The 23,356-nt window shown below is 34.9% G+C and overlaps 3 protein-coding genes across 4 annotated transcripts; all 3 read right to left on the bottom strand.

Moving 5' to 3' along the window:
• Positions 1-170: 170 nt before the first annotated feature.
• On the bottom strand, positions 171-10,076 carry LOC146146622 (alkaline ceramidase 3-like). 2 transcript variants are annotated; one of them, XM_083387184.1, is made up of 8 exons: positions 9,929-10,076; positions 9,284-9,394; positions 8,730-8,782; positions 2,921-2,973; positions 2,476-2,593; positions 1,589-1,746; positions 1,122-1,278; positions 171-681 (listed from the first exon to the last, which is right to left on the bottom strand). In XM_083387184.1, the coding sequence occupies exons 1-8, from the start codon at positions 10,029-10,031 to the stop codon at positions 631-633; spliced, it is 804 nt and encodes a 267-aa protein (XP_083243310.1). In that variant the 5' UTR covers positions 10,032-10,076; the 3' UTR covers positions 171-630. The 2 variants fall into 2 exon arrangements, with proteins under 2 accessions (XP_083243310.1, XP_083243311.1); XM_083387185.1 differs by having other exon boundaries at positions 9,925-10,032.
• LOC146146623 (chymotrypsinogen B-like) lies at positions 4,125-8,160 on the bottom strand. The gene is made up of 4 exons (XM_083386734.1): positions 7,598-8,160; positions 6,825-7,016; positions 5,011-5,202; positions 4,125-4,482 (listed from the first exon to the last, which is right to left on the bottom strand). The coding sequence occupies exons 1-4, from the start codon at positions 8,158-8,160 to the stop codon at positions 4,125-4,127; spliced, it is 1,305 nt and encodes a 434-aa protein (XP_083242860.1).
• Positions 10,077-11,785: 1,709 nt separating the features above from the next.
• On the bottom strand, positions 11,786-21,836 carry LOC146146621 (uncharacterized). Its single transcript, XM_083388018.1, has 8 exons — positions 21,750-21,836; positions 20,052-20,134; positions 19,058-19,150; positions 15,180-15,288; positions 14,345-14,507; positions 13,380-13,499; positions 12,724-12,844; positions 11,786-12,084 (listed from the first exon to the last, which is right to left on the bottom strand). The coding sequence occupies exons 1-8, from the start codon at positions 21,799-21,801 to the stop codon at positions 11,944-11,946; spliced, it is 882 nt and encodes a 293-aa protein (XP_083244144.1). The 5' UTR covers positions 21,802-21,836; the 3' UTR covers positions 11,786-11,943.
• Positions 21,837-23,356: the final 1,520 nt, after the last annotated feature.

Raw genomic sequence — 23,356 nt, 5'->3', positions numbered from 1 at the left:
TATTTTGTTACACATGTTCCTTTTAAATCACTGTCTGAACTAATCTTAATACAATCATGCACAATTTCTTGTCTGTAGCGTATATTATGTTGTACTGTTTCTAGCCTTGTGTGTTGCCTAAAATGCCTTATTCTTCATTTTTTTTAAAATGCATTTGTAATCTTCTGGTGTACTAATTTTACCCAACTAAAATGACATCCACTGTTTTACTTCATTCCTAATGGGTGGTTTTCTTGGCCTATGTTTTTGTAAATAAAAGAGTAGCATTAAAATGTTGAAGTAATTTGTTAGAATGTTACCATTGAGCTTCATAGTGTTTAAATTTCATGCAATAAAGTATAATTTTCCCTTTTTAACTTCAAAATAGAAAGGTGTAAAACAATGTCAGTTTGGGATAGGCTGTTCACAAAGATTGAAAAAACAAACGCTGTCCACATAAATAATATAATAATGACTAAAGTTCACACAAAAACTGTTTTAAATTGCAATTAAAATAAAATTCGCAGAAAAATAAAACAGTAAACAACAGTAAATGGAGGTACAAAGTTTGTAAAACCGGTTAGTGCAAACAATACCATGGGGTTTAAATAAGTTAAAAGCAGCACATGTTAAATTATGAATACTATTCTGTTATGGGGCACACTTTTCAATGTCCATGTAAGGCCAAAATCCTCCCAATTTCTGAAAATAAAAATATTAATTAACAAAAAAAGAGAAAATTATTACCATTAATTTAGCTACAATATTTACCAACGTTCTTTGCTTGGGAGTAATTGTTCTACACTTCTTGTATAATAAATTAATTTAGTTAAAACCCACATACTGGCCACCCTATAACAAATCCCATTTTAACTTCATAAAAACTGGCACATATTGTTTAATATTTGAAATGTATACATTCTGTATAGTTGTAAAGGGTGTTTATTAAATGCTCTATGTATACTGTAAATCTCTCTCTATAATTCACATTTAAAAGGTAATATTGTAACCTAACAAAAAGCATGCAACAGATCAAAAATGATATATAAACAAAATGTCCTTTCAGCTGGCTGCATGTTTTAAATGCTTGGTAAAACTAACAAGTAAAAAAAGAATCACACACATCTAAACTATCAAGGTACCTTCACGGCACAGTTCTTCTTCAGATGTAGCAGTCTTGCATAAGATGAAAACACGACATGCAAATAGGTTCCATAACCCACAAAAATATGCCACCAAGCGTGTAGCTGTGTGGTAACCTGAAGTGGACTATAGGGACTGCTGTTGCTTCGTAGAGATCTATAAAAAATAAAAATGCTTTTTCCATTCAGGTACATCTGCCTTAAATTGCTTTATGTTCATGCTAAGGATGTCCAATACTTGACATTTTATCGCGATACCCAATATTTCAGACAAAAAGGTAAAGATTGCTGCATTGGATGGTCAATTGGTCATGGATAAAATGGTGATACTTAATTGCTATCAAATTTTTGGACAACCCTAAGTGCGACTATATGCTGGGCATGATAAACCAGCAAATGAATCACGGCATTTAGGCAGCCCACATGTACAATATGTCGAATTAAATCCTTCTATAATAAACCCTTACCTTAAAGTTGAGCAAAAATGGTTGTCAATGTTCCAAAGAAAGAATCCGAATGCATAAGAAATGGCTGACATCATTACAATCGGTTTAATTGGGGGATGGTTACGGCACGCTATGATTGCTTCATACAACACCAAGGCCACCAAACTTCCATAACACACCTAAATGCATGCTATTAAACTGATAGGAACAAAAATAATGTGGGGCTGTTGAGCATGATGGTTGGAGGTTGTAGTTAAACATGTAATAAATATCAAAGCCCACACAAAAGTAGGTAATATTTTGAATATTTGTTGAGTTGTGAAAATAAATAAAGATATATTAAAAAAACTACCTACTTCTTTATAGGCTTTAATATTCTTACAGTGCTGTGCTTACTTTAGTATTTTCAAATATACACTGACTGCAAAGTTATTATTGAACGCAACTTTATAACAGAATTTATATATATATATATATATATATATAAACCAGTGGTCGGCAAACTTTTTTTGTTGCGGCCCAAAGTACTCTTTTCAGAGTTACTGAAGGCCCACTACGAAACAGTTGCGGATTGAGGATATTTAATTTGAAGGTTGAATATTACACGGCACCTTGATGCCCAAAACAGTCCATGTCATAATGTAAAACATACTTTAAAAGGAAAAATTTTTCGTTTATATATAGTTAAAGTTGGCAAAAAATATAGTTCGGCTCTCAGGGCCAGATTGGACACATAGGCCGTAGGGCTTTCCCAGCTGAGCCAATTTAAAAATTCTATGCCACACCAACTTTTAAAATAAAGTAATTCGCGGCCCACAGTTTGCCGACCACTGATATAAACAATTTTGCAGCACAACAACAAAATTAGGAATTTTATTTTGGACTAAAACTTTTTAAGTTGGACTTACTTGATGGAAGATCGGGTTTGGCCACAACAAATAAATCACGGTGACAGAAACACTGCATGTGATCAGAAAAGCAACGTATCGTTGACTGTGTGTTTTAGGCGGACAAGTGTGGTGATGCCTGAATGACACATGACACATATAGATGTTTGTCAAAAATCAATAACAAACATAACATGGTTTTGTATTGTTTATATAGGCAGTTTTGCTGACCTGTTTTTTAATTAAGCTGCACATTTGTATATAGAGCATATTATACTTAATGGGCATGGTCATTTAGTTTAGAATATCAATACAGGGGATACATTTTCTAAATGGGTATTAAAATATTTGTTAATAAAAAATTAGGTTGTCAGTTTTTAGAAAAAAATATGTTTCTGGATCTTATTACAGTGGGATTTAAAGGACCATTGTGTCATGCAACATGTTAACTTATAAAAATACTTACAAAGAATATAAAAAGACACAAGTTCCATAAATCATGGGAAGCTCATCCAGCAACTAAAAAAAAACTTTATTAAATGTTTCTATTTTAACACATCTATCAACATTTTAAAGCAAGTTATTTGATTTAATTTATTCTACTCAACTGTTTTGCAGTTTTAATTGGGAATAATTTTAATGTTAAAAAAAATATTTTTTTTTTAAATAAATCCGTTTGTGCTGTGATATTTATACCTGGTGTCTTACCTCTGGCTTAAAAATTCTCATGGTTTTCTGTAATTCAAATGCTTTAAAAAATCTTTAACTGACTCTTAAACTACATTGTCCAGCTAACAATCTGTTTCTAATACAACAATAAATACAGCGAACACAGTCATGGCACAACAAATTTTGCAAATAAAAACAAACAGTCAAAAATGGGGTATTTGTTACTCTGAAAAAACATTCATTAACTTAAAAAGATAAGTTGAATTAAATATCATTAGGAATCATTAGGATTACTGTACATATTAAAAAGGGCAGTAATACAACATATGCAATAACCTTTTCGGCAAATCCACTGCATAAGAACATTAAAACTCAACACAAAAATATTTTTATTACCTAGTTTTTGCAAACAATGAACCACACACTTAGTAAAACAATAGATTTAAATTTTTATAGAAAATGCTGCTGATTTAGACCGGGGGCCACTGAACTTTGTAATGAAGAGCCAAATATCTTGCGGACTAAAGCTAGCATATTAGATATAAAACTTAAGTCAAACTTTATTGACTTTAACATTGTTAAACAAAGGAAGTATTGTCATTTATTTTATAATTTTATCAAAATTTCACTAATCGTGCAATGGACAATATTTATTGTCGACTGTTTTTTGACTTCACCAAGAAAATATGTTACAGCCTGAAAGAATAAACCCCATGGTTTGGCCTTCAGGCAGAAGTTCTGTGACCCTAGCTTAGGCAAAATGTCATTTTTCCTAACATTGTAAAGCTCAAAAAGTGTTTTTATGTATGATTTTGGTCTGCTTTCGCAATGAAAACACTTCTTATTGTGGTTACGGCTTGTGGATGAATATGTGCGGTTCTGTTTTGTATCTCACAGTATAGTGTCAGTTTGAGCCGCACACATATTGTTTTCCGCCAACCACACCTTGCAGAACAGTCTTTTTGTACTGCCTAAGCAGCAAGTCAACAAAAAATGCCCATTTAGGGAGTGCACAGGACTTTAGCACATGGCCCGTAGTCCTCCATATAGCAGCAGGCCCAGCTAAGGAGTTTGGCCACATTGGCAAACACAGTGGGCTTCGTGGCGCATGGCGTCGGCCCAAAACTTGTGTCGCCGTACAGCGTCCATTTTCTGTCTTCACCCTGGCACACCAATGGCCCGCCACTGTCACCTTGACAAGTGCCCATGTCACCCTCTTCGACACACAGGTGCCATTCATAGGTGATCTTCCTGTAGTAGATGTTACACCTTGACTTGGACACAATTTTTTGCGGCGCTTGCTTAAGAACCTTATCGAAACCAGTGTCCAGCGTTTTTCCCCAACCGGTCACCCAACATCTTAACAAAAAAAACTTTGATTTTTAGGGGTAATTTCATATATATACACTTTTAGAAATTAAGATTATCTTAAATAAAGAAGTTCTGTTTTAAAAGAACAAGTTTAAAAAGTGCAAAGTATGGGATTTCATATAGTGATTACGGCTAACCAATATGTTAGGCAAAAACATTGCTAATTCCATACAATACCAAACAACAGCATTACTCCTAAATTGTCAAAAAAGCAAATACAATAAAACTGAAACAGTCAAATTTATTGTTTTGTGGGTTATTTAGCAAAACTAGATTTCGGAAAAACTTGTTAATTTGCTATTTTCTGAAAAAATATTTTTTAACAAGGAAAAAAAATCAGGTAGATGATTATATACATGATTGTTATGCTAAATTTAGATTAGTATTTAATAGAACTAAAACTAACGCTTGGTAGGATATGATCGCACATCCTTAATCTTAAATAGTCTTAAAAATTTCTTTTTGGAGATTCTTAATGCTCGAAAAGGCTTAAACAATTTTTTTTATAAAACTTACTTTTTCTTCACAGGGGGAACGTTGCCTGGTCTGGGAAGACAAGCAAATGAAGAGAGTGGTTGAGAATCCGACGGTCTGTAGCCAACTGCAAGCTTTACCACTGTTATGTCATAGTTAGGCAGCTGCCTCTTTTTTGAAAATGTGGCCAGGTTATTTTTAGGGTGGTGAATTAACTTTGAAATAGCAACCAACCTAAAAATACAAACAAAAGTTATATTATTTTCAATTTTTTTAAATAGTATTTGTTAAAGGGGAAAAAATTCGGAAATGATACTACCATAATGAAAATTTTGAAATAAAACCAAAATTTGGTAACAAAACACTATTGGGTACACTATGCACGGATCTGTAATGTAGCTTAATAATAAAATTCAAAGCCAAAAAGGTCGAGTAGATCGATAGCATCTTGATTAAGACGTTTCGATACAAACTTGTATCATCTTCAGTTAGTGTGACTGAGAAGCAAATCAAAGCTTCACTTATAAAAGGTAGGAAGTAAGTCTTAATCAAGATGCTGTCGATCTACTCGACCTTTTTGGCTTATCGATCTACTCGGCCTTTTTGGAAATTTATTATTATAAAACACTATCGGTTTTTAATGTTTTAAATAAAACTTCATTAATTGCGCATTTTACAGTACAAAACATTTCTATTGCAATCTATTTATTAGCCTAATTCTGTCAGAAAAAGCTAAAGATCATCATAAACAAACTAACTTTTTGTGCTTTGTATTAACTGGGTAAGACAAAACAAATATATATTTTATTTGTTAAAAAACACAATTAATTCAACTAGGAACTCAATATAATGTATATCCAATTAGTCACATCTATGTTTAGGATTTGCTAAAAAGTGATGATTAATATCACCCAGATTAAAAAAGCTGCTACAATTATGTTTTGGTGATAATATTAGTTCACAGTTTTATTTTTTTACATTTGTATTACCACGAAAACCCAACAGCTGCACAAGATATTTCTTTTTGCATTTCTCATTAAAAATTATTCATAAATGTGCAGGGTTGCCACACAATAAACTAATTGAAAAGACATTCCAAGACGTTTCAAAGAAAAAATATATAGGTTTTGAATAACCTAAATTTGAAACCTTAGAAGTGTTTTGTGTATTATTAAAAACTTAAACAGTTTAAACACAATGGTCAACATATGGAAATAGTAAAAAATTATTTACCACTTCACTTCCTATACACATGACTCAACGACTGGAAAAAACTTGATTTTTTTCAAACTACAAATCAATTCAAAGACAATCGAAGATATTTAACGATTCCAAGACTTTGTGTTAACACCGTATAAGCCCTAATTTTTAATTTTTTTAAAACATCTTTTAAAAATTATTTTTAAGGAAAATAAATTAGTGTTGCAAAGACTTGCTATTTTACCAATTAAAAAACATCTCGCTATGTCATAAATGACCTAAAATTGGATGATTTGACATATTTAGTATTTCATTTAAAACCAAGCCAGTTTAAATACCATGGTTAGCGTAAATTTTACTAAACAAATAGTATAATTTGTTTTACTACTGCACGGTTCAAGTACACAACTCAAGCTGCAAATGTAACAACTCAAAGAGAGATACTATATATATATATATATAAATAAATTAAAAAAAATATTTTTTTCTAAGTGGAATTCAATCCAAAGACTTTGTGGCAACCCTGTATGCCCTAACTTTTCATTTAAAAAAAAACATTTGAGAATGCTTATTAAAAAATCAAACTACCGTTAAAAAGTCTCAATACGGAGCCAATTTTAACAAAGCCCACTACGCAACCAACATAGATTACTTACTTTGCCCCTCTTGTCGGCCTTCCCTTATCGTGGCCCCCGACAATGACCCTGTACCCGGACGGGTCAGTTGTTACTCGGGTACGTAGGCTGTTAAGAAAGCAGTGGGCTGCCGATATCACAAACTGGGGGCCCACCAATGTACCCCCGCAAATGTGCTGCACGGATGAACGACCTCCGCCATAGTCCTTGTACCTGAAATATAAACAGTTGTTAACAATACTGGTTCATTTTGACAACTTTCACTCAAAAAAAATATGAATTAGTTCTGGTATCTGAAGTAAAATTAGTTTAGAAAACTGAAAGTTTTCATGGAATACCTTCAAACTCTTTTATTTTATTATTTTTTTATGAATAAAACATGGATTTTTTATATGCATAACACATAAAATTGTGTATTCAGCTTCTTGCTGGTAACTCTGTAAACAGTTTGCAAAGGTTTCTTAAAAAAACGAGTAAAACCACTTAGATGGGAAAGACTTATTTTGTTATGCACATTGTTTAAACAATTTAGTTTACTATGCAACATTTATGTGTCAACTGTTTTTTTTATTTTTTTCAAGAAAAAATTGGTATATTCTTATTTGCACAGCTACGAAAACAGTGCCTTGTGTTGCAATAACAATTTATTTTATGAAATAGCTTTATTGGTTTTAAGAGGTTCCTATAAAATTTACTATAAATCATCTATTTATTTATTTCATACATGTAAACTAAAATTAAGTATGGTAACCTTTATTGATTTTTTTTTTTCAGACAAGAATTATTGTACTTACTTGACAAGTGAAATCTGCCAAGACCAGGAGTGGGGTTTGGCCTGGTCGCCGTTGACAATCCTCCCAGAGGCCGTGGAAAGGTCGGGCTCGGCCCGAGGAATTCCACAATCGCCCCGAATCATATTCCACTCCTGAGCGCTGAACTTCAAACTGCGTCCTTCTTTTGACTGTGGGGGAGGTTTGGGTACGGGTGGGGGTGGCGGTACGGGGGGCAGTTTATATCGCATCACTTTCATTGGCGTGTCGGCGTCGCTGGTGTCGACGGCGTCATCGCCCGTAGCAAAAATAAGAACGAAACCGACAACCACAAGTATAATGATAAGCAAACAGACGACACAGATAATGGCGGTCCAGAAGCGTTTCGGCGACTCGTTTACTTCCCTGCCTGGAGCAGATTCGAGTAACGGCTCTTGTCTTAAAGACCCTCTTCTATTTTCTACCTCTCTGCTACGGTGCCTGCTTTTATCTCGATCTTCGCGTCTTGAACGTCCCGGCTGTCGGTTTTTGTCCTTTTCTCTTTCTTTTGACTTTGATCTCGACCTATTGGTCCTGTCATCTGGCATATTTTTTTAAATGTTTTTCTGTACTGTCCTTGTTTTTTGTTTTTCTAATATTTGAAGCTGAGCCTTTAAAGCTGCAAAGATAGTTATTTAGAAAATTTGTATTGTTTCGAAAAAAAATGTTAAAAATAAGAGAGACATGAAAACAAGATGCTAACAATCTACCAGACAATAATGATTATCATAATTTTCTGCTGCAAAACTAGACGTTTAGATTTTTTAGTTTTTAAATATTACAATGTCAAAACAAGTTAATAATAAAAGTTTTCATAACAGATTTTTCTTAGGATTTAGTATGTAGACATAATTAAGGTTAAATAACAATAAAAAATGTTAGGCTGTTTACATATTTTTGTATAAAAAGTAGCCAATCTTTTTCACATTTTACCTAAATTTATTTTTTCCTTGATAGGTCAATTGATTGACATGAGTTAGAATGGAACACATAAATTTTGCACCACTTAGCATGAGGAGAGAGGGGAATACATTTCATGGTGCGTTTTTGACGTGAATTATTTATACCCTTACTCTCTAATTAGGCACATGTATTTTAGATTTAAAGCAGCACCCACCTGCATGTTATACCATAGCGTCATATGAAACATCCAAGATCCACAACCAACAGCTGAATAACAAAAACAAACATCAGGTAATTGTAAAAGTTTTTTGCAGTTTAGTTTGAAACATTTCTTAGGCCTAACCAAATATTCCTAAATACTTGCTTACTTTTAATTGTTGCCTGGACATTTCAATTGTTTATTCCAGAAAATTTGTGGAAGCTCTATTAATTCATTTTTAATTTGGGAGCATAATGGTTTGAGTTTGTAGTAAGACATAATAATGGTAAAGCCCATACAGAAGTAGGTAGCTATACTTTTGTATAGGCTTCCTACTTCTGTATGGGCTTTGGTATTCTTACTACATTTTTAAATTACTTTTTAAACCGAAGTTCAAAATTAATGAAGAATATTAGGATTTATTTGAAAGTTCACCAAATTCTTACCTACTTTTGTATGGGCTTTGATAGTCATTCTACTAACTACAGCCTTAAGCCATTATGCGCCAAAGTTCTAAACAAAAATCTAACAATTTTATGTCTACAGAAAACCCAAATTAAACAACTTACATAGCAGCGCCAAGTTTGAGAGGACGTAACGCAACTCAAAACCCTTTTTCCACGAGTGAATGGCAAATGCAGCAGGAGGTATGATCATAATAACATTGCTAATAGTGTTCCCTGAAATACAATGGACTTGTTACGTGTTTATCAACACTTAAACACCCAAATTAATTAATTGCCATAAGCCAAATCTTAGAGTTCATTAAGTTATCTTACGAATTTTTAAATAGGGCTTTAGATTACGCGTTTCAGCTTTCGTTTGCCAAATATGTTCTTCAGTTACATAATATCATATTTGATGATGCAAAGTTTTCCGTATTGTTGTGTGTAAAATTCCTAAGTTTTTCTGCTTTAGTTCGCCTCGTTTCAAACTTGACAGGACTCATATTAAATCATTTACAGAACTTAGTAGTTGGCCTTGTGTAGCAGGTCAACACAAAATTCTAAAAGGTATTTTGGCTTTATTGGTATATTATACAAAAAGAAAAGTCAAATTTTAATTTTATTTGCTATTCAGAAAATGAACAATGAAACTTTATCGTTGGCTATACATAAACCTTTTTACACAATAAATTACAAATTTTAACATAAAATAAGTTTCATCTTAACAACCAGATGATATGTGTGTTCATTCAATTTAAACTTACTTACAAAACTCGGCAATATAAGGCGTCACAAAGTAGTTTTCCTCGCACCAGTCTAAAGTTGCTGTCACTTCACCCCAAAAACCATTTCCATTTTGCACAGGAGCCATACAAAAATGCCTAAATGGTTAACTTTTCCAGATAATTGAGCTACATCTACTAAAAAAACATTTATAAAATGTGAACAGCAAAGTCAAACAAACTGCAAGAATGGACACTGCAGTGTTGTAAACAAGTCATTTTTTCATTATGAGAGCAAGTCAAGTTAAAGTCAAGTCATTGACATAAAAATAAACTATTCAACTACATTTGGTTAAACTCGTCAGATTATGAGCATTTACCAAAAAATAATAAACAGTTTTAACCCAAACTATTTGACAAAGAAGACCTAATTCAAGTCATGCCATTTTGGTCAAAAGACTTTAGTCAAGTCATTTAAATACATTGACTTAAGTGCACTTAAGTCATTGACTTTAGTTGTTACAACACAAACTTCAAAATTTGCACTTTCGTTAACAGCTTTAGCAATAAATCGTATTGTAATTTTATAGATCCCGTTACAGTAGTGCAAATTTTGAATTTCAGTAAATGGGCGAGCCTGGCAAATTGCCTATTCCAAAAAAAAATAGAAAATAAAATGTCACTAAACTTTGACTGCGATATACATCCTAATTTGGAGCTCTTGAGTTTTTTAAAACATGCATACCTTTGTACAGGTAACAGCAAATTGTTGTCATTAAATCAGGTTTAAACCATTTCTTAAAGATTTTTATGTAAATTACCATAATGTTACTGAACAACGATATATCTCCTTCGTATCCTAGATATCAGTTGGTTCTATGTAACATCGAAGTATCAAACTAGTTTTAATAGACCAGCGTCATAAATTTAGTTATATCTTAATCCACACAAAACAAATTTACCTTGCTTCAACGATTTATGTTTATTTCTTGCTACACAAACACAGTTACCGCTGCGAATAGGCGCCGTGAAATTACAAACAACGTGGAACGTTGCATATGATCAAATATTGACATTTCTAAAACAATTTAAATTTTATTTCTCTGTCGCTTGGGTTGCGCAACAGCGCCCCAAGTGGCGTAACCAAGTAGGTTGCGAAGGATAATTGATTTTTGGATTACATGAAATAATTTTATTCCGCTAATTGTTTACTTTGCGAGAATTTTAAATGATACACTGTGTCATTTATAACGAAAAGCTCTATATTGTAGTTAAAGTAACAAGTTTTTATTATCGTCTATGAAACCACCCGATCCGTAAATCAGTGCATTTCTAAGCAAAAAGGTCTACGACAATCAGGGCATCCAATGGCAGAAAAGTCTAGACTTTTAGACCTTGAGGTCCTGGCAATGCACTGATTTGGACCTTTAGGGTAAACTCCCGGCGAAGATAAATTAAAAATATTCATTAAAAGTTCAGAAAAGATAACAAAAAATATGAGATAGGGTTAATAACACTTGACCCCCCTAAACCCTAACGCTAACCCGAATCCTAACCCAAATAATGTGCGTTATTTTAATAATTCTTTAAATGCTGGGGGAAAAAGCCCAAACTCGGATGGTTTCTCGTCCATTGTATTTAAGATTATTACGTCACAAATCGATGTATTGGGGCCTGAAGCGTTATAATTATTAAATTATCGCACATTATACCTTAGTAGATTGCAAAAACGTTTACCCAAGTAATGCAGTCACACTTTTAAACTAAAATGTCTCACTTTCAACTAGGTTACAAGAGTAATTACTTACGAATCTATTGCTTTGCAAACCACAATCTACATAAATAGTATATACTCCGGAAAAACACTCGTGTCAGTTGTGTATACACTGTAAAAAAACACTGCCATGAAGTTTTCATATTTTATTTGCGATAAGGGCACGATATCTGTTTTAAAACAACCTTGAAGTAAATATATTTGGAGCCATTGAGCCGTTTGGTCCAGAAAATTCAAAAGGCTGAGTCCAGCAACATTTTAAATTATTATCTTCCCCCTTTTTGCCATCATCGCTCGACCTCAAAATGTGATTTCAGCATTTCTTTCTTTATGATCTCGTACACCAACGCCCAAGCGCGAATTGTTGTCGATTGTGCTGAAACCCTGAGGTTTTGTCGAATGGTTGCCAGGAGTGTTGGGCCGAAATTCTGTGCCATAAATTGATATATACAGTTAGTTTCTAACTATTTATGAAACCCAATGGTTATTAGCAAGGGTTGTTAAAGCTGTGTGACTTTTCTTGGGTTCTAGATTTTAAGTCCAACTTGTGGACAATTAGGCCTAGACCCACTCTAAAATAGGATAATTTGACAATTCCCAAGCGTAATTTTTTAAATTAAATTTGAACACTTAATAGCAAAAAGCAGTGATGTATCAATTTAAGATAAAAAACTGGGCTTAAATGCACTTATGTTACTGTTTTCCAAGACTTGACTTAACATTTTAATAAATTTGGGTTATTTACGCCAATTTATTAAATGCAATAAAGAAAACTTAATATTTATTTTGTTTTCACGATTACTAGAAGAAATAATGCTCAGAAAGGAACGAGTTTACCAATTTTATAAGTTAATATATTTCAATCTTGATTTGACTGGCAGGCATTCAGTTTGGTGCTGTTTATACTTTAATTGACAGATTAATTATTAGAGTAGGCCTACTGTTAATTAGAATCTATAGGTGTTGGGTCCTTTTTTGGTAGTATTGTTTAGTATTTTAAGCTGAATAGATAAAAGTTATCGAAGAGCTTGGCCCGAGTAAATTTTTAAAGATAAATAATAAGAAACCGTCAGAATTTGCTTCAGGAGATAATTTCCTTCGCCTCTCGCCGCCAACGATCGTAGAAAGCTTGTCAGCGATTCAGGCGACTCCAGAAGGTCGATGACGTTGGCCAGTGATGACGTAATACTGTTAAAACGAGAGATAATAAGAAAAAAATATACCTGCATTTCATAAAGAATTTCAGACAAAAAACGCAACCCGTCGATACACTAGTCTTAGTTTAAGTTTTGTTTTTAGAATCTGAATTATAGGCTTTTCTATAGAATGGGCCCAATCTGTAAATTTCAGTTAAGGTTTTTTTTTATCAGGCTGACCTTTGGTCAACGTTTCGCTTGAGTTGACGGTATGTAAGAGATTGGTTGTTGTAACGTAGTAATCAAGAAAATGTATTATTCTTAAGGTATTGACCTTTATAAGCTTCTCTCAATTAGACTGAGACGGTGGCACCATTTGTTCGAATTTTTAAAATACGTCCTCTACAACCCAATTACAAAACAATCAAGAAAACGAACAGTTATGACAAATTTAAGTTACCCTACTTTTTACCTCAACAGACCTAAGACTGTCAAAAATAAAAATACTGCTTGGTGCTCTTTGTGAAGTGCCTCCTACTGCAAAAAGCGACAGTTTGTACGACAGTCAAATTCAAAAGCACACAAACCTATCGGCCATATCCAGTACTACAGGGTGTTCCTGTAGCTCTTCTTCGGGAATTTCCCCTTCGGCTGGCAACTGTAGAGTTGGAAAGAAACTGCGAAATTGCGTCGAATCTGACAGCAGCCTTAAGAGAAACCAACGAAAAACTGTTATTATGCGCCCAGTAGTGTTATAAACAAGTCATTTTAAAATGACTTTAAGTCCAAGTCAAGTCATTTAAAACAGTCCAAGTCAAGTATTTTGCAAAAAATAACACTTAACAGTCCAAATCATCATTTGTTCGAGTCACAATCGTGTCGTTATTAAAGCAAGTCAACTTAAATATAAGTCTTTGACATAAAAACAAAACGTTAAGTAATTAAAACTGATAAACTCGTCCTTGAGCGAGCAATATTTCAACCAAAAATAACAAACATTCAATATTTAGCAAGTAAATTGTGTTACGTGAAAAATTTGATATACATAACTCAAATTATGAATTGATACAATAACTTAGTCCAAGTCAAGTCATTTGAAAACAGTGACTTAAGTGCCCTAGAGTCAAGTCATCGACTTCACTGGCGTCTAGAGCAGGGCCTTCCAAACTTTTCAGTTTGTGATCATTTATGATTACAACATTGTGACAGTGTTAAACAACATATTTTTCGTTGTCCGCTACGGACGCTTTTGTTATATGATTATGTGTTTTTATGGGTTTTTGTTTTTGAAAATGGAGAATCAAGCAAATTATAGACAAGGCTGTATGCAATCGAATAGTGTAAAGCAGAATTAAATCGCGAAATGCCAAATCCACTCGCCTAGGCGTCGGTCACACGTCAGTGGGCACGTGTATTGTGTCAAGTTGGGCAATGCAGTGGGCTAAAATAGGGAAACCTACTTTCAATCGCAACAATTTTGTGCCCCCCCCCCAAAAAAAAAACGCCGTTCAGGACCGTTGCGGCCTTCTTTCGCGACTGACTTAAAAGGTACCTTATGATTAGCTTGAGTCCGAAGTCCTGGTGCCCCAATGCTTCCAGCAGCGACCAGGACTCCCTGAGTGTTGTCACTTCCAGTTCTGTGAATAGCTGTCCGTTTCCCTCCCTGGGCCCCTCGGGCGCCTGGGGGCTGGGGGGCTTGGTCGACTGCGGCGCCGCTAAATGACAACGCAATTTGTTGCATTAAGACAGGTGTTTTAACGTTTATTTACCCCCTAAGAGAATTTCGAATATCCCATTTTAAAAACAGATTAAGACTGTTTATAAAAACAGGTACATGGCATAAATATATTTTTTAAATGAACAGAAGTTAATAAATGCAGACTAAACATTTAATTGATTGGAAGATTTGTTTATCTTTATTATCCCCGGGTTATTCTCTACATAAAAAAGTATTTCACTTTTAAACAACTACGTATGACCTACTATCAGTTAAAATATAAACATCACATTAAAACGAATTAAAATAGGCTCATAGTTCCCGCTATTCTGCGTCCAGAAATATCATCTCACGTTACTGTCAAAAAACCTTTAAATTGTCAAATTAATCCTGCGAGGTTAATAATTGGTTAGGAACCATTGAATAATAAACAAGTATTGTTGAAAAGGCTTTTCGGAAACAACGATCGTTTCTAAAATACAACAAGTGGAGTCGTTGGCTAAAATTGCAAAAATATTGGCAGAATTTTGCGCTCGAAATTTAAATGCCTTTATTATTATACAATCCGACATTATTGTACGATCGTACGTCCCAGTTAAATATAGGCCTAACGTTATGTTGGGCGCCGTAATACCGTCATACAAGTGCTGACTTATGGAAAAAAACTCACGCTCAATGCAGAACATTGCTTCAGCGTTGCACTCGTCTGTACTGCAGCAGCATCTACACACATACTCAGTCGATGAGGTGTTGCATTGCGAGTGCATTCCGACGGCGTTCTGTAAGCAGAGAAGCAGTTCTGTAATGACTGAAGTGCACCTAAGTCAATGTTTTTTTAATGACTTGGTTTAATTTAAGTATTTAGGACAAATAAGTTATTTTAATGCTGTTTATAGATCTTAATGTTTCTAGACATGTGATTTGACCTGTACGTAAGTTATTGAGTCAAATGACTTGGGTTGAAAATAAGTGTTTTCATTTAACATTTTGTTAGATTAAGCTTTTATCACCGCTAGAAGCGTAATGTCTGTTAACAGCAGTAATGTCTACTACGAAAAAAGTATAAAGTCGACCTTGGTGCAGGTGTAACAGTTTGCTTTTTTGGAAAATGTGGTGTGATATGTGTGTTTAATTTTTTATATCTTAAAATATTAGCAACAAATAGTATCGTAATAGGAGTATAGGCTACCTATATAACAGTGGTGGGCAATTATTTTTGACAAGGGCCACATTAGAAACAGAAAATGTCTTTGAGGGTCTGGTCGTAAAGAGAATCTAAAATATACTTAATATAAAAGTGCGATTCTTTTTAAAAGAAGGCTGTAAATAGCCTACAATGTATTTGCAAGCTAGTGAGAATAGTAATAGGTAAGGTTGCCTAACAAGTGCATTTTTTTTTAAATGTATAAAATCAAGCAAAAACGTATATTTACCGTACTTAAAATTATCTAAAATACGAGCCACTGGTCGAATTACATTTCTTGGCTGACCGGACCCTAAGGCAATATTTTGCCGAGACCTTCCGAGATAAAACAAATCAATAAAATATTTTTAAACAAAATAGAATTGCCTATGAGTCTTAGAAATTTTTGTTATATGCAGAATATAATGCAACTTTTTAAGAAATTTTGTTCAAATACAATAAAAATGTGGGCACGAATCGTCACAAACGATGTAGTTAATATTACGTTTGCTATGCAGTAATGTAGTTTTACTACTTTTGGACAGGTTTTGCTCTTTCAATATTTTTTGAGTATTGCGTTAACATTCAGTCAGTTGCTGCTCGAAATGGTTTGCTAACATTGTTATAGTGTTCGTAACGGCGGTTAATACAATGCAAAGGCCAAACAAAAAAGTTTCTAAACAAAACTTTTTTGTTCTAAACAAAAAAACCTCCCAAATTTTCGGTTGGCTACGCCACTGAGTTAAAGTGCAGAAAACGACGCCGGCGTTGTGAGGGTAATAAAACACAAGTGGCTACTCAAAGAGGTGTTTGTTTAGCGCTCTTAAAGATCTTGTATACCTTTGAAATTAAAAAATATTCGCAAAATTCCCTTCAGCAACGAAAGAAATCACATTATATTGTTTATTTTTACAAAACATCAACCGCTAGATTTAGCAGTTAGATTCGCGTTGGCAACCTTAAAAGGTCGCTAGTCATTTTCCTGCAAATATAATGAAAGGGTCGGGAGATTCAGTTTGCGATCTGATAACCACAATAACAAGGAGCCATAAGATTCCAGTTGTGCGGCCGCAGGGCAAGCGGGTCGTACTAGGCGCCAAAACCTGGTTTACGGCGAAGAAGACATGATTGGTCGCCGCGATTTTTATCTGCACTTTATTATTGGAAAGTCCGTCGCCTAATGGCCGTGGTCGTATTCCCACAGTTTGGCAACCCTAATAAGGTTGGTGCACACTAGACGCGTTTTGCTTCTGGCGTTAGCGTCTGGCGCAAAACGCTAGCGTCGCCCAGTTCACACATAACGCGAATTGCCACCATTTTTTTAGCTACAGCAACTTAGCAAGCAATCAAAATTGAATATACAAACTGGGAAAATAAATATAGTAACACTTGACCAACCCACACCCAAACGCTGAGCAGCACCCTAACCCAAATACTGTGCGTTAAAGGTAAATATTTTAACGCTGTGGTAGCATTCCAGATCAGCGTCTTGCTTTTTAACGTACAATTCTGAAAAATGGTAAACAAAATAGTTAAAACAGAGTTTAAGTGGGCCTTTGAGTAGTTGTCCAATCGTGTGTGTTGTAGGAAATAGGCTGGGACATTTTTATTTTTGTTTTTATTGGGGTTTAAAACTTTTCAAGGATTAAAGCTTTTTTTAAACTGATTAGGACTTTAGGGACTACAATATCTATAAATTGACTTGTAGTTAGAATTCGGCATGTTGCTCCAATTCGTCGAACCGGATTGGAATTTTTGTAACCAGGATTTCCTAGTGTCCAAGTTTGGTGGGATGTTATCTGTGATTGCACATTTCATATTATAAACATTACGCAAGGTACCGTAAGATATGACTGGCATAAAAAGGATAAACAAAGGCTCATGGTAATGTTGATATTTTGAAGTAAAAGAAAACCCTGAGTCACGTTACTTCGGGCGATGTCGGTCTGTCTGAGACGAAGGTTAGCCGAAATATGATTCAAATCCAAGTTGTTGTTATAAATCACTTTGGCACACCCAAAAGCTTACATGACGCCGCATGTAACGAGTATAGTTACAGAAGACGAACAACAACTTAGGATTTTTGTGATTTTCTCATTAATTGCTCCGAACTATTGTTTCTTCAACCGACTTTAGCGGTGCCGGAATACTTGGCGTAAACAAATGTCAACTTCGCCTTTTAAATATGCAAATAAACATGTTATCACAATGCGCTTCTTGGAACGTCTTGATTTTAACTTAATCCTTATTATTACGCGCACATATACTATAACCTTGCAAGGTTACGAGAAAGGTTTTTCCTGAGCTATACCGCTTTGCGCCCAAAGTATATATTTATAAGGTAGGAATGGGAAACCTGGCTTAGTTAGTGGGGTACAATTTACAACATTAAGTCATACATGAGCGTTATCATTTCGAATTACCACAGGAAAGTTATAATCGTGTTAAAAATTAACTCAATTCAATTACATTAAATTAAGAAACACGGCCAGTATATTTTAAAAAGGTTTGATCATAAATTACAAAGCCACTAAGGTCGAGTAGATCGACATCATATTGATAAAGACGTTTCGATACGAGCTTGTATAATGTTCAGCTAATGTGACTGACAAGTAAATCAAAACATCCCTTATAAAAGGTTGGACACAATTGTTATCATTCTGAGATTCTAGTCAGTTAGACTTTAGTTAGAGCGTTGATTAACACCTTCATGTTTACTTGATCGTTTTGGCTTTTAAATGCAAACCCAAGCTACATAATCAGTATTAATTTACGCAACGAATGTTTAACTCCGATCTTTAGCTGCATAATACGAATCACGAACGGATAAACTTGGTTCCAGAAAACCGATTCAAAAGCGAGTCAATACAAATCATAGGCAGGACTAAAATTGTAAACGAGTGAAGTGTCTATTTAAGAAAGACTATACCTGTACCTGTAGAGTGCAAACATTATGACGAAATAGAAGAAAACACTCGTGAATGAGTAAACTCGACTCGTAAACAGAATCAAACTCGATTTAAACGAGTAAACGCGGATTCTGAACTGCAATCAGCATCACGAACGTGAAAAATTCTTTTAGATGCGGGTAAAACACGAATCATAAGAACTGTCGCACCTAGAACCAGTGCAACAAACTAAAACAGTCAAAATCGAGTCAACTCAGATAAAGTAAAACTCAACTTGACAAACGAGTGAACTCGTCCGAGTAGTACTCACCTGCATACGATTATTGTTACAAGCTTAGCACTATTGCACCTTAACTAAAATCGGTGCAATGAACTAAGAACAACATTTGAAAACGAGTCAACTCAGATGGAGAACGAGTAAAACGCGACTGGTAAACTCGACTGAGTAGTACCTACCTGCATGAGATTGTTGTTACAAGCTTCCTCTTGTTTACATCGCTTCGTTACTCGCAGTTGGTTGTTTTCTAACCGCACCTCGTTCTGACAAACCTGCATAAAAGACCAATTAAAACCACCAGATTCACTTAACATACCGGAAGCCTTCGACAAATTGCAAGTATCTTCATCGACTGATATGGTTAAACTGTCGAGGTCTTCCGGTGTGCTATGATACGTAAGCCGCTATCATTAACAGAAAAATGACTGCAGAAGGAATAAATCACGGTGTTGGTACATGAATCTTTCAGATTTACTTTTATCATTTTTCTGTTAATTTGTTAGCGCCGAATTACCAATTCCAAAAAAACCTTACTTGCAAAAATCGATCCGGCATTTTAAAATATATTAGCCCTAAAAGTTTATATAATTCTTTATTTTTTACTACAGTTGTAACCAGTTTTGGCATAGGAAAGACCACTTATAACGTAAATGTGCGAAACTAGCCATTGGAGGAAAATACTCGAAACACTAGGAAACTGGTGATATATGTGATGTGACCTCTAAAGTAACTTATTTTGTGCGACGTAAAAAGCAAAGAGTTTTTAACATTTGTTAGAACACAGTGGCAGATATAATACCAGTTTTGTAATGGCTTAAATCAATTACTTGCACTTAAGTCACTGTTTTCAAATGATTTGGGTTGAAAATGTGGTTTATTCAACATTTTATTATAAAATTGAGCTATTACTATTTTACACGTAAAACGATTAGAATGCTTGACGTTATTTTGTTTGTGACTTTTTAAGTGAGGCATTCCTCGTATTCAGTTTTCCAGTTTTAACTACCGTCCTCATTGTTTTGTTTTTAAACCAATGACTTGACTTGGAGTGGACTTGGTACTTTTTTAAACGACTTGACTTGGACCCAAGTCATTTCACCATGACCAGTTTACAACATTGAATAATATCCTTGGATGGCTACACCCTCGTTAAGCTTGTATACATCTGCTTACCTGCCCGGCTGAGCAAGTTACAATGTCGCCCTCCTTTAAGCACTGGTCGTTTCCCATTGCGTCGCAAACCCAACAGTAAACAGCTGAAGAACAATAACAATGGCTGGCTGTTAGTAATAACCTATGCTTTCATTATATTTCGTTAAAGCAGTGGTTGTCCACCGGGGTGCTGCGGCGCCCTGCTGTGCCATTTCTAATGCTCATTGGTTCCGATAAGTATTTTGATAATTTTAAGAACGGATTTTTGCTCAATTATTAAGTTCCTTGATACAACTATTTGTGTACGATTAGAGACCATTATATCAAATGACATTTTCTTACATGTTTTAAGTTAATTGTGTTGTTCCGGTTTTACTTATATTGACATTTCGGTAAAATACTCAACAAAATTCCAGTCGGGGTGCCGAAAATCTATTTATTATTTTGGAGAGGTGCCGTAAGCCATAAAAGATTGAGAACCACTCCATTAAAGGCAAGCGACTTTAGGGAGCAAAAACTCTGCCGGTCGATACGATACTAATTATGTCAGTAATAAAGTAACAAAATAATTTCAATTAAAACGTTCAACGGCCTTGTCGCAATTGCCAACCATGGGTATCTTAATTTTGTATCGTTTTGGTATCTTCCGGGGTTTACATGCCTCATTAGGGCGCTAGGATGTTACATCAACCCAGATAACAATAATCGGATGCCACCAACGTATTTTTCTCGAACAATTTGCAAATCGCTCTACAAATAGGTGGTTACTATATATAGCGCCGTCTACGCAAACTTTGTTTTTGGTTGTGCGTGGTTGTGAATGCACCATGTCTTTAGTGCAGTATTTCTTAAACAATACGCCCCGATCCAAAATTGGTTAGCTGTTTGATTTTTTGATCTGGTTTTGAGATTGGTTCGTAGCGAGATTTCACCAAAATTTAAGAAAGTTTTAGGCCCTATATCAAGACATGCTTCCTATTAGTCAAATTCCAACTTATTAATGCTAATTTATGAAGTTTTGTTTGCTTGCTATACGTCCGATGAAGAGAATCGGATCGCCAAAATGTCTGAGAAATACTGCTTTAGCGTATGGTTCCGCACAGATGGATATGCGACACTACTTTACGCAGCATAAAATCGACGGCAAAACGAAAAGCTGATTATTGCCTTGTAAGAGGGCTTAAATCAACAAACGTGGTTCCGACACATTATCTTTATTGTTCGTTTTCTCAGTGCTTTAACTTCTTTTCGCGGAAAGAACTGAAACAAACCCACGCATAGTGACCTCATTTATGCAGTTTAGGCGCTTTTAATCGATGCAAAAACTCCGACAAAAAACTAAATATAAACTCAATCACTTTACTTCCAATTACCGGAATAAGGCGTCGTTTATTAGAGTTAAAATTGTCCTAAGATTCTATATTTTCGCATTGCCTTTAAGGCCCTTTTTTCACTTAAAATTCCATTATTTTTGCCCACAAGGCGATGTATTAGAATACAAGTTTAAGGCAAGCTTGTGACATCATTATTTTCGGCATTAGCCACAAGTTAACACACCAAATAAAAAGATAATTTCCTAGGACCCTTTAAGCCTCATAGAGTTGTGTTTAGTAGAGGTAACGCGCTTGTTCAATACGAACTTTAATGGTTACATGACTTGATAAAATAGATATAGTTTATATTACTAAATAGGATTCATACAGGCGACAAAGATATTACCTTCCGATGAAGACATCCAATGAAATAATCCCAAAATAACAAGCAGATTCATTATGTTAAAATAAAATAAATTACAGTAAAAAACAAAAAAACCTGCAGATAAATGAACTCCGTTTGTCATTTCAAATTAACCCGAAAAACAAAATACGCCGCTTTAGGCCTAACAACAAATTAATCAGTTTGTTTTGGTTTGAAACGAAATCCCGCATGTCTGTACAGCTGGCGGCAAAGAAACGCTTCATACTGCAATTCTCCTGCAAAGGGCAGCTATCTGACAGGGTCACGTTTGCGCTTTGTATTCTGCAGTTTAGCATCACGAAAACTGTGTATGTTATACAACACAGCACGACAAAATTACAGTTTGATTCACCGACGGCTTTGCGTTTTATTTTAGTTTAAAGTTAACCGACTTGTAAATTACCAGCGAGACGACCGCTGCAATAAATAAGTGGTTAACCGGACTGGCGGCTATGTTCTCGTGCAATTTCAAAGCAATTATGCTTAAACACAATTAACTGACTACATAGCGCGTCGCATTTTGGAGATTACGGCATCACTGGCACCGAAACACCGGCATAATTTTGTGTCGCCAGCCCTGCAATTAGCCTTAAGTGTCGAGTCAATCTAGCTGACACCTCTAACTAAGGTTCTTAACCTGTGCAACACGCAGAGGTCTAATGCGGATATTTTTTAATTTAATGATATCAGAGCTCTCTTTGCCAAGTAAAATCGACCTATGTAGTTCAATTGTTTCTACTATAGTGCTTGGAGATGATTGTTTCAAATTATTTTTGTGCTTAGAACGACATAAGCAATTTTTGGCTACACTATATACACGGATCTGTAATGTAGCTTGATACTGAATTGCAAAGCCAAAAAGGTCGAGTAGACTCGTTACAATTTCCTAATAATATCCTTTTTGACTGTAGCCTATTATCAGGCTGATTAACAGTGCACCCAAGTATAATGGTGTCCATTACGGTATCAGACATTTTCATTAAAAAAGATTTGTTCAGAAACCAGGTGCTGCGCATCGTCGGTAAAAATCGCCAGAAAAAAGCCGAGAAAAAATTGCGAACCAATGCTGTCGCTAGGATAAGGCTTCCACTCTAACTACAGTAGCCTATACCAGGCTATACATGAAAGAGAGACAATTATGTGTAGGTGTTGACTTCCAGAGTGGGCAAGATTATCCGGCGCTGATTGTTATGAATAAACAGCGTGGCACATGAGTATAATCCGACCGAGCTGCAATAGCGAGCGCATAATTCGGCGCGTGTGGCGCTTTGGCCTGAAAACTCCGCAAATATTTTGCGGTTTTATGTCGCAGCTTCAAAGGCGAAAGGTGGCACGTTTTTTCTGTGGTGTTCAAGCCATTTTCGCTGTTTTTGTCGCTGAACTAGTGGCCTAAAGTACAACTTAAAACACTCATTTGTGTAATAAGATACTCTGCATTTAAAAAAAAATTTAAAATTGCTAAAATTTATGTCAAGTTGTTAATGTTAAGCACCAATAAAAACAAGCCGATTTGTTTTTGCACGTTAAAGCTCGGTAGACATTTGCGCGCAGTTTCAACAAATAAATAAATAAACCAATATCGGTATGCC

The sequence above is a fragment of the Ascidiella aspersa genome, chromosome 4, assembly GCF_963924565.1.
Source record: "Ascidiella aspersa chromosome 4, kaAscAspe10.2, whole genome shotgun sequence".
NCBI lineage: Eukaryota > Metazoa > Chordata > Ascidiacea > Phlebobranchia > Ascidiidae > Ascidiella > Ascidiella aspersa.
The sequence above is the reverse complement of the archived record's forward strand: the minus strand, read 5'-3'. Positions and strand labels throughout refer to the sequence as shown.

Bases quoted from the DNA above. Each gene is read 5' to 3' on its own strand.
- LOC146146623 (XM_083386734.1), bottom strand. From the start codon at position 8,160: ATGCCAGATGACAGGACCAATAGGTCGAGATCAAAGTCAAAAGAAAGA. The intron at 7,017-7,597 runs GTAAGTACAATA...TTTATATTTCAG, and splicing joins TGGCAGATTTCACTTGTCAA to GTACAAGGACTATGGCGGAG. The intron at 5,203-6,824 runs GTAAGTAATCTA...TTGTATTTTTAG, and splicing joins AGGCCGACAAGAGGGGCAAA to GTTGGTTGCTATTTCAAAGT.
- LOC146146622 (XM_083387184.1), bottom strand. From the start codon at position 10,031: ATGGCTCCTGTGCAAAATGGAAATGGTTTTTGGGGTGAAGTGACAGCA. The intron at 8,783-9,283 runs GTAAGTTGTTTA...TTTGTTATTCAG, and splicing joins CTCAAACTTGGCGCTGCTAT to CTGTTGGTTGTGGATCTTGG. The intron at 682-1,121 runs GTACCTTGATAG...TTTTATTTTCAG, and splicing joins AGAAGAACTGTGCCGTGAAG to AAATTGGGAGGATTTTGGCC.
- LOC146146621 (XM_083388018.1), bottom strand. From the start codon at position 21,801: ATGAATCTGCTTGTTATTTTGGGATTATTTCATTGGATGTCTTCATCG. The intron at 20,135-21,749 runs GTAATATCTTTG...ATTGTTCTTCAG, and splicing joins TTGGATGTCTTCATCGGAAG to CTGTTTACTGTTGGGTTTGC. The intron at 12,085-12,723 runs GTTTCTTATTAT...TTTATGGCACAG, and splicing joins TCCTGAAGCAAATTCTGACG to AATTTCGGCCCAACACTCCT.